A 19,387-nucleotide genomic window follows, 5' to 3' on the forward strand; every position below is an offset into this window, starting at 1 on the left:
TTAGTAGATTTATATTGTGTAGTAATTGTGTATCCGGGTACTGAGAACAGTCCAAGATCGACTGACACAAGAGGTATAATTGATAAGCTGTGTATTGTGTTAGAGAGGGGTACGACTCTTTCTGTAGAACATTGTTATAACTATAAATACCAAGACCAAAAATTTGGAAAGTCTAAGTCTATTCCTGGTAAGAGATGAACTCGTTCGTTTTACACTTAGGATTATCGCTTTAAAATTCGGGGATGTTAACTAAGGTTGAGTGTATGAACTAGTTCCCGGTTGTTCGAATACAAAAAAGGTTATTTTTTTTGTAGTCACACTGCCTAGCTGAGTAAATGCACTCAGCTATGGCTTTCCCGCACGATGTAGATATTTAAAATCAAAGAAGAAGTTAGATTAATCTCAGTTTTTGTTTAATAACTGTGGTATTTTAGAGCATGTGCAAGTTATAGGTAATAAATGTATTTCTTAGATTTCAAACTTTTTATCAAATGATGAGTTTAAATGAAAGAGTGGCTGCATGCCTCTATTTTGCTACCGCTATACTCACATGATTACATTAAATTTAAGTCACATGTCAATGAGGGATGTAGAAAGTGATGCGAACCCCTTCAGCTAAATGAAAACTACTCGATGACTGGGAGCTATTTTGGAAGGGATGTAAGCATTATTAAGGTATTTTCCCCTTTTCCCATCTCAGCCGAACGCTCGCAGATAATGGCGTTCTTAAAGACATTGCAACACCCATACAAGCCGACTCTTCTTCGATTTTGTCTCCTCTGCTGCCTGAAGTGAATCAGACTAAATTAGGCACTGGAGCTTTTCATTTTGAAATAAAAAGTTTAGTCCAACACACTACCTTCCGAAACAGCCCCTGCGATATGGATGCTACAATATGGCTACAGTCTTTTCAGAGAGAATTCCGAGAAATTCGAAGACATCTCAGATGCAAGAGCAGATGGGAGAGTAACTATTTAATGGCATTCATAATCGTCAAGTTGCCACGACTCATGGCGAAACTCAAATCAACGATTCATCGATCTAGCGGTGAAGCGAAGGGGAATTGCATTTGATTATATTTTTCCAAGAACAAAGCTTTTCATGATAACAATGGATTCAATTAAACTGAGTTTTAAACGAACTATGCGTACATAATCTAAACCTTAACTCGCCACCTCAGTGGAGATCTTTCAGAAGAAAGACAAAATGTTGCTGTCCATCACTATGCTGAGCAAATGATTCATTAAGCTATCGGTTTAAAAGTAAGGATGAGAAAAACAAATTTACTAAAGGGTACTTACTTGGCAAAGCTCAGCATAAGTGATGCATGTCCTTAAACAACAACCCTAAATAACACAGACGAGTACCGGGAGATACAGCGATCGACACTAGAGACCAACGCCGCTTTCAATAAGGCGGAAGATTAAGTTCTAATGAGAAACAAATGTAAACACTTGTGAACTAACAGATCGTTTTCTGTTCAATTGTCCTGAGTAGTGGAAATTCCTCATGACAATTTACGGTGTTTCTACCAGGCGATATGACCTTTTAATCTCATTTCTGAGTTCCGACAAAACAGCATGCTCCATACAAACCAAGGGGATTCTCTTCTGATTATCTTTTGTTCTTTCAGGGGAATCAGTTCCATAGTAGCAAGAACAAGGCTGAAAAACTCAGACCAGTCTAAGAGAAGAAGAGCACTGTAAATTCATTTTATTGACTCTACATGACGTCAAACCTAAACCTCTCTCAACAGCCTCACGGCCGTTCCGATAGCATGGATATCAGTGTTTTTCTTTACTTGACTATCAGTGAAATCATGAAGGTTACGAAGAATGGTAGCCCTTTACGAGAAAATAAAGTCTCTTTGGCAATTCATTGCACCCAAACTTGCATTTGGGAGATGTAACTACAAAATTATAGTGTACTTTATTTGTCTTGACCGTGTATTCCATCAAATACCGCACAGCAGACTTTAAAGTGAAAAGAAAGATATTAAAGAACATCCCTAGATTTATGGTTTAGTCAAGGGTAAAAAATAATCTGAAATTGTTTACAAGTAATAAATTAAGGACCAAAGATGAGCTAAATCTTCAAGGTGAAGAGAGAGAATTCTTGACGGAAACGGAAATACTATATATATACCAATTGACCTCTGAGTATAATTTCATGTTCGCTTTCCTAGAAAATAACATCCTTTGCAAGGATGGTCTGGTACTTGGAGTTTTTATTCATTGGAAGAGCTCTGCAATGGTGTACAACGAAACTCAGCAGAGAGGCACCTACTTAGAGTCGCTTCAGTTTAATCGCATAGTTGCATCTATCATGATAGCGCTGAGTAGCTGAGCTAAAAAAAACATGAGACTAATCTAACTTCTTTGCAGTAAGATATTTTACATCTTACAAGAAAGCCATAACCGAGTGAAATTCTTTGTTGTCATTTCAAAGGTTTTGATTGATAAATCAATGAAAATATTATTAAAACTTAGTTCTTCGCGATATTGATTCAATAAGTTAAAGACGATAAGCTATTATTATCCAAGTACACCTCTCGTGTATTTATTGTTTCTCGGCTGGCTTTCAGTTAATTTACAGTGTTGTCCCTGTTTAATAATTTCTCAATTGCGATCTTAGTTTGGGAATCGAGTTGCTTCTTGCACCCGCGCGAATAGATTATAATTTGCACAAATCACATTTTTTACAACTGTTGTAAACTACTCAGTGTGTACGTGAATGTAATGCATAATGTGTAAGCACTGTGACTTTCGTTTATTTTCTAGTGTATTCATTTTAGGTTACGTTACAGTGAAATAACAAACTACTGGATTAGTTGCATTGCAATCGGGCATTTGATTTTTGTGAAGGAATTTGCAGTGTTACGATTAACAGACAAGGAAACTTACAAATTCAGTACTGTTCCACATATGCCGTTTTTTTTAACCGGCCAGCCAGACTATGATTATCTTGCATAGAATAAAACTTTTGTTTGCTTTTCCGTTTTAGTTTTAAAAGGAACATGGTGTGGACAGAAAAGCATGATATGTTGTTATGCAGGGAAATTATAACAGCTGACCTATTTACTGATATAAAAAAGGGAACCGCTCGGAGGAGTGCTAAGTGGGCAGCAATTGCTGAAGCCCTTGTTGCTGTGAAGGATATCGATGTCCCATTTAGAGTAGACAAAAGGGCAGTAAGAGACAGGTAGGATCACACATTATTTAAAGGAAATTACCTCTATATCATGCTCAAAAGTGAACAAATTAAAACAAAAACAAACGAAAACACAATTAACATATGTACGTATGCTTAGATGGAGCCAAAGGGTTTGTGCACTATGATGCTGGTTATAACTTTGAGGTTTGACTCGGCGAAAAAACAGGGTCGTCCAAAAACATGATGGAGGGATAATCTCACCAGACAGCTTGGACCTGCATGGTCGAGATTGGCTAAAGTCAGATACATGTGGGTTCATTCCTGGGGGGGGGGGGGGGAGGTTCCTCCGCCAGGAGTAAATTTTAGCCCTTACGATAATGATGATGAAACTGTGAGAGGAATTTTTTGTGAAACTGAAAAAATCCTTTACTTCTTGTTACAGATATAACCTTCTCGCAGAAAGGATGAGGATAAAAATAAAAAATGAAGAAAAGGCAAGTAGCATTTCGCCCACAAGATCAGAAGTAGAAGAGGCACTTGAATATCTCATTGAGAAAGAGGATGCTTTTGACGAAATCCACAAAAACAACATGAATAGGAAAGATGACGTGGCAGAGAGAGAAAAGGCAGAAGAGTTAAGGAATGTGGCCATGGAGAGTCTGGGGACCACAAAGAGAAGGAAAGAGGATGAAAAAGAAAATTCTTTGGACTGCAAACAACCCAAAAGAAGACGTTCTGCTGGAAGTGAGACCATGGCCTACCTGCGGAAAAAGAGCAAAAAAGAAAGACAAGGGAGGGCAGAAGAGATTGAGCTAAGGAAGGCTCAGTTGGAGCTTGAACAAAAAAATGAAATGATGTTTTGCAAGTGTTGCAACAACAGCAACAACAACAAAAGCAAGCTTTTGCAATGCTGTTCCAGCAACAACAGCAACAGCAACAACAGCAGGCTGAACTTTCCTTGAAACTTTTCGAGAAACTAGAAAAAAAGGAATTTTTTTGTCTTTCTGAGCTTATGAAGAACTTGTCATTTAATTCTTCCTAACAGCCCTGAAAAACAAAATATTGTATTGTTATGTCTGTGCAATCAATTTGTGAGATATATTTATGCCTGTGATAAATCATTTTGGATTAATTATTGTGCTTGAGTGAAGTGCCTATGTTATTTCCTCAAAGCTTATTTGATAATAACTTATCGTGCTCAGATATATGGCATAAAAGACTCAAACATCATCACCTTTCTACTTTTTTTTATTAAAAAAAAAGACCACAGAAATGAATCAAAGGCTCCTGTAGCATTCTTAGTAACTACTACACATGGTTTCTTTCTTATTGATGTCTTTTAGACCTTATTCAGTATATGTAGTAGTCTTCCATAGTTAGGGTAAGTAGTCCTCCAAAACTGGTGGCTGAACATCAAAATATTCAGCTGTTAGGTTACCACATAAGCAGGTCAGACAGTTCCGTAATAGGCACCTGCAATGTGCACTTCTCCTACAGCACTCAAACCAGTCTTTAAGTTTTTCTTGAAGTCAAGACATCCAAAATCATTTATGACGTCCCCAAAAATCCACTCCACTGACTTTCGCACTTTAAACCATTGACTTATTGAACAACTCCATTTGTTGACTGAGCCTTGCTGTGTTTCTGAATGGGACTTGCAAATGTATCCTTAATGGATATGCTGGATCACCATATATGCAAAGGGTACGCCTATTAGTGAAAATGCATACACTGAGGCGGCAGGGATAAGCAATACGTCGCAGAAGCACACACAGTCTTTCAGTACCATCACATATACTCCTTTGCTGGCACTTAATGACCAGAGGAATACCCAAAGCATCAGCCAACCATGGAATATCGTTTTTCGACACGAAAGTCAGCTACACACTCGACCGCATCCAAGGCATCGAAGTTAAAGAGTTCGTAGTTTTCGGATGGAAACTCGGGATTTTTTAACTGATTAATGTCATAGAGGAGCATAAAATCGTCTTCGTCAATAATTGCATCAACATAACATTCCAAAACTAAGTTTCTAGTCTCTTTAAACGACGCCATTTGATGAACACACATGTCACAAACCACTATCGCAGGAACGTCCGCGTACTCATATTAGTCACGTTGTCTTAATCTTTACAAGTGACGTGACCGGCGAGGTTCTGGTTCCCAGTTCTTTTCGGTTATGGTGCCACGTCCGCGTCACAGATTTGTCCGATTCTTAAGGTCCCTAATAGATAGCCAACGAGACGCGTAGCGCCGAGTCGGCTATAATCATCTTGTATCCAACAAGCGCTAGTGGAATAATTGTTTTATTGAAAATGTTAAATCAAATTATTAAATTTTATTAAATTTTTTAGCTCCCTTTTCATTTTAAAGGGACACGGTCACGGTCTGTGCATGCTCATGTAGCTGATCGAAACTTGAAAAATTCAGCCTGACTTTTTCAAGTTACTGGCATTCACAAATTCAAAATGGCGTCTCGCGGAGGACCCGGACATGGCGGTAAACGCATCAACTCAGAGGGAAATGAAAGGTTGAAGACAGAGGGGAATACAAGAAAGCGTGGCTGAGAAACCATAAGCGTATTTATGTATAACTGGAATACAGGTAAGAAAAAAAAAAACACAACAACGGACAATCGAATAACAAATTACTTTCACAGTTGTTTTCTTTAATTTGTTGTTGTTCCTCAGTTGGAACGTCAGTAGCACCTGAAGAGAGACGAAATCCCGATCCTTCCAGCCCTGAGCGAACTCTACGGCTTTCATAGACAGATGACGACGGCTCGTTCGAATTCTGAAGAAAGAGAACACACAAATTATTTCGTACGCTTTTTGGACATTCAAGCCACAAAAGAAGTGAATGTTAACAACTTTATATTCATGTATTCAACTTTATATGCATACCCTGTTTCTGCAAGGTTTATTGCTTGTTCCAAATTTACATTCACCTGTACACAGCATGTTTCTCCCTTTGCAAGGACACCCACGATACCCATAAAAATCGAGTCTATGAGGGCAAAAGTGTGACAGGAGGAGCCCTTCATCCCTACAAAATGCCAAGCATACCCCCATTAACGAGACATGTAGAAAAGGTAGAAATACAAGGAAAGGATAGCATGCAAGCATGACACAATGAGTAATTTTTTATAGTTAATTGCTTTTCATGTTGGAATTGAAGAATCGAGAACGTAACGTATTGTAAAAGAAATAACGAAAGGGGGCGTGTGGGAAGGATGCATACTTGAAAGGGGATGGGGGGAGGACAATGAAGTATGCGAAGTCTTTCCGAGCCTACCGTAAGTTGAGAAAGTAAAAACCTTCCAAAGCAAAAGGGATTGGTATTTATAACAGACTAACTAGCTTCTCTGGGACCTGTGCCAGAGCGGAGGGTGGGATTTTTACGTACCTCTCAAAACAGTACCAGCGACCCAAAAAGTTGATGAGCCCAGTAGCAGCTGCATTTTAAGATAACACCTACGAGTTCAAGCTTTCCTACAGTTTTTATTTCCTCATTGTTTACATAAACTGTGTATGTGGCATAGTTTTTGTCTTTACTATAACCAATGTTCATAGTCTGATATTTCTTGAGGTTCTCAGCAAGAAGATTGGAGTCGTACCAGTAAGTGGTAGTGCGCGCGGTTTCTCTAAGTTCTGAGGTAGCACTGGATTGGTCATTTTCGATGTGGAACATCTGGTGGTCGTCTGCGTACACCGACAAGCTCGACTTAATTAACAAAATAGGACAAGTCATTTTGAAAAGTATACCATATCAGTGGACCCAGGGCAGAGCCCTGGGGACAGCCACGGCTGACTGTCTGAAAAGTGTGCCCAGCGTATTCATTTGAGTTAAGACCCCCCTCAGAAATAAGGAGCCTTGTCTCCCTCGTAAGCTTATCCCGGGTTAGGAATGCACCAGATTCATAAGAAAAGAGGGGACCTGAGTCCAAACAGGAGGGCCTGGAGATCAAGTATGTTACCATGGTAGAAAAAGATCACATGGGTTAATTTGTCTTTCCAATAACTACAGACTAGTTCTGACTTAAAGGGTCTTTTTTGACACTTTCAAGCACACCAACATATACTTAGGGAAACATTTTGGCATGAAAGTCATTTTTCCCCTCACAGGGTGGTGTTTTGGATCAAAAGTTGAGTTGCAGGTAAGTTCACCCATTCGCATGACGCCAAAAACTGTTAGCATCATTGCCCAGAGCATTGGTAAATCCTTGTTGGTAGTATATACTGCACATTCAGAAAGTGGTAAAAAAATTTAGCAATTGCAAAGTTATATGTCTACAGACCCTGGTGTGTAGCCTCTGCGAACGTTTGATGCCTCGAAGGACAGGTTGAAGGCAGAAAAAGTCTGATAAAGTGAGCTTGTAGCCACAGCTGGAGTGGTAATTCTTAATTGTAGGCAGGTAGTTTTTAATCTTGACATATTGCACCAGACGAGCGAGGGAAATTGAGAAATTATTGAAGTATCCTCACTAGAAAGGGGGTCATGTTGCGAACAAAAATGTGGGGTCATGTTGCGAACAAAAATTCAGAACTAGTCGCATACCAGAGGCATATGTTTTCTTAGCACTCTGTGCAAGAGCCATCCCAGTTAATACTCTGCATCTTTGGTTAGAAACTGAATATATTAGCTGAAATGGGGTCTGGTGTTGAGTTGGCTTGGGGCGCTAGTTGTTTGAGACGATCCACCTGGAATCAAGGAAGAGTGTGCGATGTTGTTACTGACCCCAGAGACATGTGCCGCTCGAAAATAAAAATTATGTTGCAGTGTGCAAGGTGTGAGGTCCCTTATTAGGTCCATTACCCGGGCAACCTCAGATCGATGGGAATTGATGACGTCGACTACGCCCTGATTGTCACAATGAAAACAAATGCGCTTGGATACCCAATGGCGGCTCCAAATGACATGCAACATTAATAGCACATAATTCTTGCCAGAGGATGCTGAAACTAACAGTTTTGGAAAAAAAACCCATAGCTTACGGACCTTGGAGCATCTTTGAACAAGGAGAGGGTATCAGAGGTCTTCCATAGCGGGGATAGGAATAGTCTCAAACCATTCCACTGGTCAATGTCTTTGTAGAAATCTGTGTTAAGTTTTATATAGTCACGGGATTTCTTAACATCTCTTGTGAGTTGAATTATTCGTTGTAGGAATGGGCGCCCTGGTGGGATGATTGCGCAGGCAAAATTTAGGGTACCCATTAATGATTGAAGGTATTGAAGTATTGTTGACAGCTGTTATTGAAAAGTGGAAGGAACGGATTTGATCCTATCCACTTTATCCTCAGGTAGCCTTGCCTGCATTTCCCCCAGAATCCAACACGATATCCATAAACTAAAGGACTTGAAGCAACTTTGCAAATTGAATTTTGTTGTACCTCTGAATATTGCTCGGTAATACATTCCTCTTTGTTATAAACATTTTCATACAATAGCATGTCAGAAGCTTAGTATCTCAGTTTCCCTACTTTTCGCAGAAACACCGATGAAGAAGTTACATAATTCAAAGATATCTGTTTTCTGAACTGTTTTCTTTAGCTTTAAGTTCGCTACTGGGATGAAAATTCGAAAAGTACAGAGCTTCCATTCTAAGCCCAAAGCCCTCCAATCCAAACCACAAAGCCGAACAGAAATGAGGAAGTCGATCTTTTCACATGGAAAAGCTTGGCAACAAGGTGAAGAGAATTGACCGTGAACCTGCCTCGTAGAATCTTGTCCACTGTTTCATTCAGTAGACGTTTCACTGACAATTCTTTGCCTTATTTTGTTCTCTAAGAAAGGATACGGATTTTAGTGCTGCATGAAACGTTCGTATTTCTCAAACCGGCTGGGATTTTTGAGCATAAGTTGCTAAAATAACTACCTGAGCGTCACCTTCAGCATGGAATGACTTTAAATATAACTCTCTCTTCCTGGTTCGTATTGTATAAAGACATCCATTTCATCCTTCCAAACCGTTCCGCAACAGATAAGAGGTCGAGTATTTTGCAGGAATGTCCAGGGTAAGAGATGATAAAGCTATCATCTCTTTTCCAGAGCTATTAGGCCGAAATATTCTGGGCACTGTTTCATGGCATTTTGAAAAAGGTTCTGGGAAAAACGAAATAATCTTGCGGAACAGCAACATATGGTAAGCACTCTATCAGATATACTGGACCTAAGTTATGGAATATTGTACCTAAGAACATTAGAGATCTGCCAACATTATCATCTTTCAAGATAAATATCCGTAAGATTGATCTAAATACTTTACTGACCGATAATTACTGTACCAACTGTATTTTATGCAGTACTTAATGTAAAAAAGTTTTTAATGTAAAATTTTATCTTGTACATATTGTAAATATTTTAGCATGTTAACCAATCTTAGTATTTTTAGCTCAATTAGCATTTTAACTTTAATTAATATATGGATTTAGTCATTTTTAATTTATTTTGTAGTGTCCCCATTTAGTGGTTATGTACTGCTATTTTAGTCTGACACTTAAATAAAGGTATTCATTCATTCATTCAGTTTAATCGTGTCTTCACACTGTGGTACTGCGTCGCACAGCGCGTTTGTAAAGACATCCAATTCATTCTCCCGCACCGTTTCGCAATAGATGAGCGATCGCCCCGCAAGAGATAATAAAGTTATCATTTCCTGTCCAAAGTTATTAAGCCTCAGTATTCTGTGCACTTTTACACTGCATTTTGAGACTGTTCTGGGGGATATTATCGCAAGGTAAAATAAACTAATTTATGGCCGTACAAACTGTTCCAGTGGTGCCGTAAACTGCTGTCTAAAAGTAAAATTGAAAATCCAAGCTTTCCTTGATCAACGGCATCATCAGGGATAAGAAAATGTTTCGGGAGCGCTCTTGACTATATATGCAAAGAAAGTGTACGGTGAAATGTATAAAAGATGTGACTATTTATGAATGCTTTAGAAATAAAGTGTGAATGGAACATAAGGCTCTAATGATGGACCATCTCTGGACAAAGGATCTCTAAGATCGCTAAAGAATGGTCTGGAAAATAAAATACTAAAAGAGAAGATCTGCGAATTTAGCACATTCTTCCCAGGAATTGAGTGTGGGCTTGTACTTTCTAATGTAAAATGCATCATAAAGGCGTTGATTAGCGGGGTCGTTTACGCTCATAATAATCTTGACATCAATGCCTTTATGGTCTTTGTTCTGGCAGGAATAGATGTGTTTTTTGGGACGAGTTTTCATTGCTGAGATACTCTTTTACGCGGTCGTGGATGAAGCGTGTCGTGCTACCAATGTACTATTGATTGCAGCTGTTACACATGATCCGGTATATTGCATTTCGCCGTAAACATAATCCGGTGTTAGAGATAGGGCATTTGTTTCTGGTGCATTTGCGCACTTAAGGGATGTGCGATACGGCGTGCCTGAGCGTATAGGATTTGTGGGAAATGCGTACCGGGATATTTTCTTCTCTAACTATGCTGCTGAAGGACAACATGAACAGATTATCAAGACTAATTTATGTTCGCACCTACTGACCGAGACCTTAACCATATGCACTAAATAAACATTTCAAATCGTACAATGTCTGCTTCCTGACAAATATTTTGCAGCACATTTTCATAGAAAATTGTGTTTAAGATCATTTTATAGCCGTTATATGTTTTTTTGTCTATTTTCTAATTCTTATTTTAATAACAGTAATTTTTAAAATGATTAGCTTCCCGCCAGCTTCCAAAGGTTGGTCTAGTGCCAGAAATCATACTCTACTTATATTATTTTCGATTGTCTGACCCTCGATACGTTTCACCTAATCTTTAAGTGTTGATGACGGTCTTTGAAAGGGATGATCTACAATAATGGCAATAAGGCACAAATATTTAAGATTAATTTGTTGAAAATTGCTGAAGTCCTAAACAAAAGAAGTAAGTTTTCTGTTGAAACTGTCGTCCTGCGTCGATAGGGATATAAAAGATAATTTGGTTTTATCAACTGAGCCGAAAGACTCTTAAGCTGACGTGTCGGGCATCAACCTGTCGTCAGAATTAGTCCTTCGTCGAATCTCTTCATCAGAGCGAATGGATTCACTCTGACAAAAGGCAAGTTGCTATACGAAGGGCTAACGTTAGCAACGTCAGCTTCAGAATCTCTCTGTGACGGCCAATTCGCATTATCACTGAGTTGATAAAACCAAATTATCAACCAAAGTTTTTTGAAATCTCGTAGACAAAGCGAAAGATTCAAACCTGGTGTTTTCCTTGCACAAGCCCCTTCAACGCTTCATCATCGCGCAGAATGCCTGGACATCATCAATTATTCATGAGCACTGAAGCGGGAGATTTGAATGCAATCGCGCCTTGAAAAGCTCAGAATGAAGGTAAGACCCTTTATTATCCAACTACACCTAGACGAGTACAAATAACGCCATAGACGAGTACAAATATCACGCGGTATTTGTACTCTTCTATTGTAGTACCGGTTAAACAGGTTTTCTCGCATCGCGCAAGCGAAGATTTGGATTATCGGTTACGAAAAAAAAAAAAAAACAAACAAACGGTGGACAATTTGAATCATATTTCCGACGACGAAGAGTCAGAATGGCTGGCAAATATAGATCCAAGTTCATTAGATGAATCGAACGAAGAAAAACGGATCATTATCAATAGCTGGGAACAGACCGTTATATAAAACTACCATGACATTTTATTCAAAACCCCCTTATGTAAATCATCATCGCTACATAGCGACAATATAGAGGTACAAATATAAAACCCCTGGATGTCAAGCACGGTTCTGACCTTCACGATCGACGATCGACGATCAATATCAACATCTGCGCGCAGACCCCTAGATGTAACATTTTACCATCGCAATAAACAACTGGACACACGCTTAACATGGATGTGACATTTTAAGTTCAATTAATCAATATCAACATCTGGGCACAGAATACGCACTGTATGTAAAGAGTTACGATCAACACAGACCCCTAACCCTAAGATACTAAGATAAGTTGCAACATCTGCCTACAGCTCATCATGTAAGACACATTGATTAAAACCCATGGATGTAAGAAACAACAAACAATATCAACATCTGGGCATAGCCCACTCGTGTAAGACACACTAATATAAACCCCTGAACGTAAGGACCAACGATCAATATCAACATCTGGGCATAGCCCATTCGTGTAAGACACACTGATATAAACCCCTGAACGTAAGGAGCAACGATCAATATCAACATCTGGGCACAGCCCATTCGTGTAAGACACATTGATGTAAACCCCTCAACGTAAGGAACAACGATCAATATCAACATCTGGGCAGATTCTTTCAAAAAAACACACTGATATAAACCCCTGAATGTAAGACCCCTGATTGTAAGAACCCCTGATTGTAAGAACCCCTGACTGTAAGAACCCCTGATTGTAAGAACCCCTGACTGTAAGATTCCTGATTGTAAGAACCCCTGATTGTAAGAACCCCTGATTTTAAGACCCCTGATTGTAAGAACCCCTGACTGTAAGACCCCTGATTGTAAGACCCCTGATTGTAAGAACCCCTGAGTGTAAGAACCCCTGACTGTAAGACCCCTGATTGTAAGAACCCCTGATTGTAAGAACCCCTGACTGTAAGACCGCTGATTATAAGAACCCCTGATTGTAAGAACCCCTTACTGTAAGACCCCTGATTGTAAGAACCCCTGATTGTAAGAACCCCTGACTGTAAGACCCCTGATTGTAAGAACCCCTGATCGTAAGAACCCCTGATTGTAAGAACCCCTGACTGTAAGACCCCTGTTTGTAAGAACCCCTGATCGTAAGAACCCCTGACTGTAAGACCCCTGTTTGTAAGAACCGCTGATCGTAAGAACCCCTGACTGTAAGACCCCTGATTGTAAGACCCCTGTTTGTAAGAACCCCTGATTGTAAGAACCCCTGACTGTAAGACCCCTGTTTGTAAGAACCCCTGATTGTAAGAACCCCTGACTGTAAGACCCCTGATTGTAAGAACCCCTGATTGTAAGAACCCCTGACTGTAAGACCCCTGTTTGTAAGAACCCCTGATTGTAAGAACCCCTGACTGTAAGACCCCTGATTGTAAGAACCCCTGAGTGTAAGAACCCCTGACTGTAAGACCCCTGATTGTAAGAACCCCTGATTCTAAGAACCCCTGACTGTAAGACCCCTGTTTGTAAGAACCCCTGATTGTAAGAACCCCTGACTGTAAGACCCCTGACTGTAAGAACCCCTGATTGTAAGAACCCCTGACTGTAAGACCCCTGATTGTAAGAACCCCTGACTGCAAGACCCCTGATTGTAAGAACCCCTGACTGTAAGACCCCTGATTGTAAGAACCCCTGATTATAAGACCCCTAAATGTAAGGCAATCCCTGAGTGGAAGGCTTTGATCTGGTTGTAAAGTATGAATTTGAAGCTCGAACATAAATCAGAAATTTACAACTCTTTTATGATCTGTATTAAGACCCTTGAAGATGTGAATCAAACATAAAACCCTGAAAGTATGGTAGACATTTTAGGACCAATGGGTTGAATACAATCACTTTTGATGTATTTGTTGAGAGGTCAAGGTTTAGGGTTAACAATAGTTCAAAATGTATATGAAAATGTTGCATATTCGAATCCATTGTTTGTAATATTGAAAAGCACAGAAACCCATTTGGGATCATAACTATCGTAGTTATTAAAAGTTGGAATCACCTGAAACCACCTGAAACCACCTGAAACCACCTGAAACCACCTGAAACCACCTGAAACCACCTGAAACCATCTGGAACCCCCATGGAAACCATCTGAAACTACCTGAAACCACTCAAGAAGCCATCTAAAGCCACGTGAATTAAACATTATCGCAAATCGGTATCTTAATTTTCAGCATAACGCAAAGCTTCTGTATTGCTAATTTACTCTACTTTACGTCTATTTTTATCTGTTATCTCACTGTCCCTGACAATGAAATTAGTTTCAGTTTCGCGACGCATTCCAAGATCTCGTTTGATAACAAAGGGAAGAGAGATAAATCTTGTAATTACACACTGTGTACACGTTTTTCGAGCTGCGCGGTCTGCGGTCTGCGTTTTTGAGGTCTGTGTTAACGAGACACCTGAGTTGCTTTGTACGATTGTACCAAAAATAATATCATATAGTAGAAGTACTTTAACGTTAAAATAGATATTCCGAGATCTCGTCTGATAACATCAATGACAAAAGAGAGATAGATAAATCTGGTAATTACACACCGTATACACAAAGGAAAACTGATTGCGCACACGTCGACTGACTCAAAAGGCACACACATAACCTATGCAAGACTGGTACGGCTCGACAGTGGAGGGTCGTAACTGCGATATGTTCAATAAGAATTCAACTCCAATGTTTACATAGCAGTTTCGCTTACGCATTCCGTGATCTCGTTTGACAACAAAGGGAAGAGAGATAAATCTGGTAATTACACACTGTGTGGACCTTTTTCGAGGCGTGGCTATTCGAGGTGTGCGGTTTGCGGTCTGCGGTTTGCGGTCTGCGTTCATGTCTGCGTGCTTTCATGTAATTTTCAGGTAATTTCAGATGGTTTCAGGTGGTTTCATTGGTGGTTTCAGATGGTTTCAGATGGTTTCAGATGGTTTCAGGTGGTTTCAGGTGATTCCAACTTTTAGTAAATACCTCATAACTATTGTCAGTAGCAAACCTGCTCATTCCCACAGTCTATCAGGCAAAAGGCAAAGAGATTAGAATAAACCTAGTAAGTAATTAAAAGGGTCATTGCAAATAAGTTTCCAAAGTTTATTTGAAATTTATTAAAAAAAATTACAGATATTGAATACACTTTGCCTCGTGCTAAACCTGGACCTTATTCACTTTGATTATATTTGTATTGACAGCATTAAAATACATGCAAATAAACAAAATATTAATAATATATCTCATCACGTTTTTTGAAGAAAGGAAGGGAAATGAAGTTTAACTTGGATAAAACACTCATCTACCACTTGCATTACAACTAAGTTTGTTTGAAAAATTTATACATGCAATATAAACAAAAAGAGTTTGATGTTTTCCACAGGTTAATATTGAGGTGATGACACTCAATATAGGCATAGTGCCTACTTCCTAACAACCTATGAGCCACTCATTCTTTAAGACACTCAACAAACTCCTTACATCTGAAATTCATGTCATTAGAAATAAGCAAGAGGTAAATAGTTAATACTTTAAAAAAAATGTGTGAATTACAATATGGGTATTGAATAAATATTTCATTAAAAAGAAGTACAAGGGTTAATCACAATCTAAAATTGACAACTTCTTTAGCATATTTTCCACTATAATAAAATTTCCACTCTTTGAAATTATAGGGGTACCATGAGAGACCTTTATGATGGATTAAAAATTTGCTTCTATTCTTCGTAGTATATATGTATTTATTGATTCTGGAGAATTAAGTTCCTAGTTTTTACATCAATTATGGATAAAAAGCTCTCTCTGTCTATGTGATGTATAGACTTTATCAACAAGTATTTCTGAGTTTAGCACATTTGCAGTTATTTACAATACACATAATTTCCACTCCTCTCCAACCAGATTTAATTACATGTATTTGGCTGATTTAAAATTTGGTAAAATCAAATAAGGCTGAGGAGTTAACCAAACACTAAATTTGGCCTGTCCTATACTATGGATGTAACATTCACGAGTATAAATTAAAATGAAACAAAGGTAGCTTTAAATTCAATCATGTCAGGGAGGTATGAATTAGCTTAGTGTATTGCCAATTAATCCAGCCAAATCATCATGCTCACGTTCTGGAGACAAATCTTACTTATTAAATTTGATGCAAAAATTTTGTTAGACTTTTGACATCATCTCAATATTTGTTTTCAATTTTTTTAACATTTCATAGAGGGATGCAGTCTCATTATAGAATTGCATAATTCAATAAAAACTTGCATTTTGATGGTTCATAAAGCAAGGGATTTAGCGTGGAATTGTGAGTGGAAAACGAGGCTCAGTGATACTGTTTTGCATCATTTGTTTTGCACTCAGGATAAAAAAAGTATATCATTGCTGTTTTCTTTACTTCTTATAAACTTTTATTCATCCATATGATTCAAGGAAAAGCCATACTTGACTCACCAATTCCACATCAAATTGCATGCCAAAAACTGATATTGCACAAAATTGCAAATTCCCTCATCAGGTAATTAATTTTCCTATGGTAGCACTTTCTAAAGTTGAGGAGTGAAGAAATTCAATTCAATTCAAATAGTATTACAAGCTTCAATTGAAATAGTGTTACAACTTTAGGATGAAATTTCTTTAATCCTCAACAATTTCGGGTACTAGCATCTCTAATTTCATTGTTGCATGTGTTGTGTTTTGAGGCATTTTATTGGCAAGCCTCACCATCTTGCCTTCAGACAGTTTCACCACAGGCACTATGTAAATTCTTGCCTTGTCACCAGCTTTCCTCAAGGTACAACTGTTGATAAACGAGATAAATGCCGTTACATGACTATGAAATAAGTGTATGAAACGTTCCTAATGACATAGTCTGTCAATTAACTGCCTTGAATACAGGGTATTTAAGTAATTACATTCATTCCTAACAAGCCACCTTGAACAAACCAGGGCACAAATCCACACCCATCCCTTAGCACAAAAGTGCTCTTTACTTATTTCTCCCAATTCTGAGCATATTTTCGGGAAAATCAGTGCTCCTCGCCTCAATTTATGTCTACAGTTTTATTTCTTGCACATACCTTAACCACTATCTAATACTGTGAAGTTTAATTCATAGTGGGGCTCCCACGCGCACGAAGCGCGCGTGGGGCAGACCCCCATACCCATGGAATAATTATGGTTAACCTCTTTTCGTTTTGTTTTTCACGTGCCTGTCCGAGCATACGTGCCTTCAACTTCCACAGGTAGGGTAGGGGAGACTATCAAAACGAAGGGAGGGGTGTCTCAGGCGAGTTCTGGCAAATGCACTTCTTTTATGTTATCATTAATATTGCAAACTTGGGAGCTCCGCTTTTAGGCTTGGCTAAATCTATATATTACTATTAAATGGATCGGGAGTAAGAGAATGTGTAATCTCAAGTCTAATTTTGCTCTGCTTACCAGGCAATTATCTAACAACATGTTACCCTTTTTGAGAGACAAAAATGAAATGTATGTGTAAATATGGCACTAAGGTCAGTCAGGGGCCCTCTCCCTCCCCCAAGTCTCCTAATGTATCTGATGTTCTTCAACTATATCAAGGTTCTCAAGTCGTTGATAATAAACTCATAAAGACTGAAAGTTTCTAAAGAAACTGTTTGGGGCTGCGTCGGTGGGGGTAATGAAATAATTTGAATATATCAACAAAGTTGAAATGGTAAATTGGCCACCATTACGATTATAGAAGCCGACGTTTTGAGCATTAGCCCTTCCTCGGAGTGAATAGAGGAATTGTGGGTTGTGTGTGCTTTTGAAGGCAGAAAAAGGAGCTACATGATTGGTGGGAACATGGCAACGAGAAAAACACGAATAAATCAGTGGAATGAAAAGCGTTCGTTGATACCTGTGAGATTTAGACTGCCGGTTTGAAAGATGAGCTTTTGTTCAAGAGTTTTCTGGCTTTCCGGGCTACCTAAGTGTAAGGAAAGATCACAGATTGCCATGTGTTGCTTAGAATGATTAGGTAAAAGCAACGTAATCGTAACGGTGGCCAATTTACCATTTCAACTTTGTTGATATATTCAGATAATAAACTCAACCTGTTTTAATTAAAATAACTGCAGTTCCTGAAGTTTAAATTTAGGATGTGTCAATTTTTTTCATTCGATTAATCACATTTGATACTGGTTATACTAGAATTAACTTAAAATCTTCTAGGGATAAGAGCAAGACATTAAAGTCCCTTTCTTGCTGCTTGCAAACAAACAAGGTTTGGAGCCCATTTCTCTTGGTGTACGAAGATCGTTCTGAGAAAGTGTGTGGACAAAACGTGGCCTACCCTATGGCCTACCCTATGGCCTACCCTGTGGCCTACCCTGTGGCCTACCCTATGGCCTACCCTGTGGCCTACCCTATGGCCTACCTATGGCCTACCGGTGGTCAGATCTTTAAAAGGATAGCATTGCTGGAAACCTTTCAACGTTTTCCTGAGTACTGTCTTACCAACGAATTTCTTCTGTTGTTTTGGGGGCCACACTCCTATCAAAATTTCTTAACCTTCTGATAGAATAACGAAATCGAGGAACAGAAGCCGGTTAAACGCAACTTTTGGGCAAACATCATCATATCACCTTTCAAATTAGTGCAATACTGGCCTTTCTTTGGAAAAAGCAAGTAAAGTTTGCGAAATGTTTACGACGGCGATGCGTGCGTGTCCCGGGGTGCTCGTTGCAAATTCAATACTCTACAGCAATTAAAAAATTGGCCTGGCACGTTATGTTAGCTTTTTCTTACCCGGATATGCTCTCCGATATAACGCCGTTCCTGATTACATTTTTACACTAGCACTCCACTATATGTCACCAACTGACCGCCATTTTGCATATCCTCTGCGACGCAATTTTCCCTTTCGTAAACGACCGTTGCCATTTTGAAACGGTCGTTGCCATTTCCGAGAACAGTCGTTTCCACTCATTACAAAATGGCAACGACTGTTTCGACAAATGACAACGACCGTTTCAAAATGGCAAAATTGACCTTTCCAAATGGCAAGGGCCGTTTAAGAAAGGTAATACGCCTTTGCGACCACGCAATATAATAGCCCCACCTCTCCCCTCCCCCTTAACCTACCGGTATAGTTGAGTGCTGTGATATTTGCAGTGTTTCGTTCCCTCGGACGTTGAAAATCGTGTTAGCGACCTCTTAGTATGCCCTTTTGTACGCCAGCGTATTCGTTCGACTCTTACTGATTTTATTTTTATGTTAAAAATCTGCCTACCAGTAGGCCATACGTTAGGCCATAGGGTAGGCCACAGGGTAGGCCATGGCCTAGGCCACGTTTTATCCACGCCCTCTGACTGAAGTTTATTTGCTCTCAGTAATGAAACTAGGATACATAGGGTCCACTCTGCAGCAGCAACTGACTCTGATATGTTCATTGTCAAGATTTAGAAACTTACCTCACAGATACGCACGCTGAATCAGCACCTTGGGAGTACTGAAGATAAGTGCAATCATTGGTGTCGACCAGGATACACCAGGATACACTTTTCAAATATTGGAGA

At 39.2% G+C, this 19,387-nt stretch overlaps 1 protein-coding gene, 1 long non-coding RNA gene and 1 pseudogene across 2 annotated transcripts; 1 reads left to right on the top strand and 2 right to left on the bottom strand.

Annotated features, from left to right (window-relative positions):
* The first annotated feature begins 2,935 nt into the window (after positions 1-2,935).
* LOC148734998 (uncharacterized) lies at positions 2,936-4,383 on the top strand. The gene is made up of 2 exons (XM_088755580.1): positions 2,936-3,201; positions 3,596-4,383. Exons 1-2 carry the CDS (start codon positions 3,017-3,019, stop codon positions 4,113-4,115), a joined length of 705 nt encoding a protein of 234 aa, XP_088611706.1. The 5' UTR covers positions 2,936-3,016; the 3' UTR covers positions 4,116-4,383.
* Positions 4,384-7,775: 3,392 nt separating this feature from the next.
* Positions 7,776-8,471, bottom strand: LOC148734999 (uncharacterized; annotated as a pseudogene).
* A 6,463-nt stretch (positions 8,472-14,934) lies between these two features.
* LOC148735000 (uncharacterized) lies at positions 14,935-18,901 on the bottom strand. Its single transcript, XR_015999349.1, has 2 exons — positions 18,618-18,901; positions 14,935-16,644 (listed from the first exon to the last, which is right to left on the bottom strand). It is a non-coding gene; the product is annotated as an uncharacterized LOC148735000 (long non-coding RNA).
* Between the last annotated feature and the right edge of the window lie 486 nt (positions 18,902-19,387).

This window comes from Stylophora pistillata, chromosome 3 (assembly GCF_964205215.1).
Source record: "Stylophora pistillata chromosome 3, jaStyPist1.2, whole genome shotgun sequence".
NCBI classification, from domain to species: Eukaryota; Metazoa; Cnidaria; class Anthozoa; order Scleractinia; family Pocilloporidae; genus Stylophora; species Stylophora pistillata.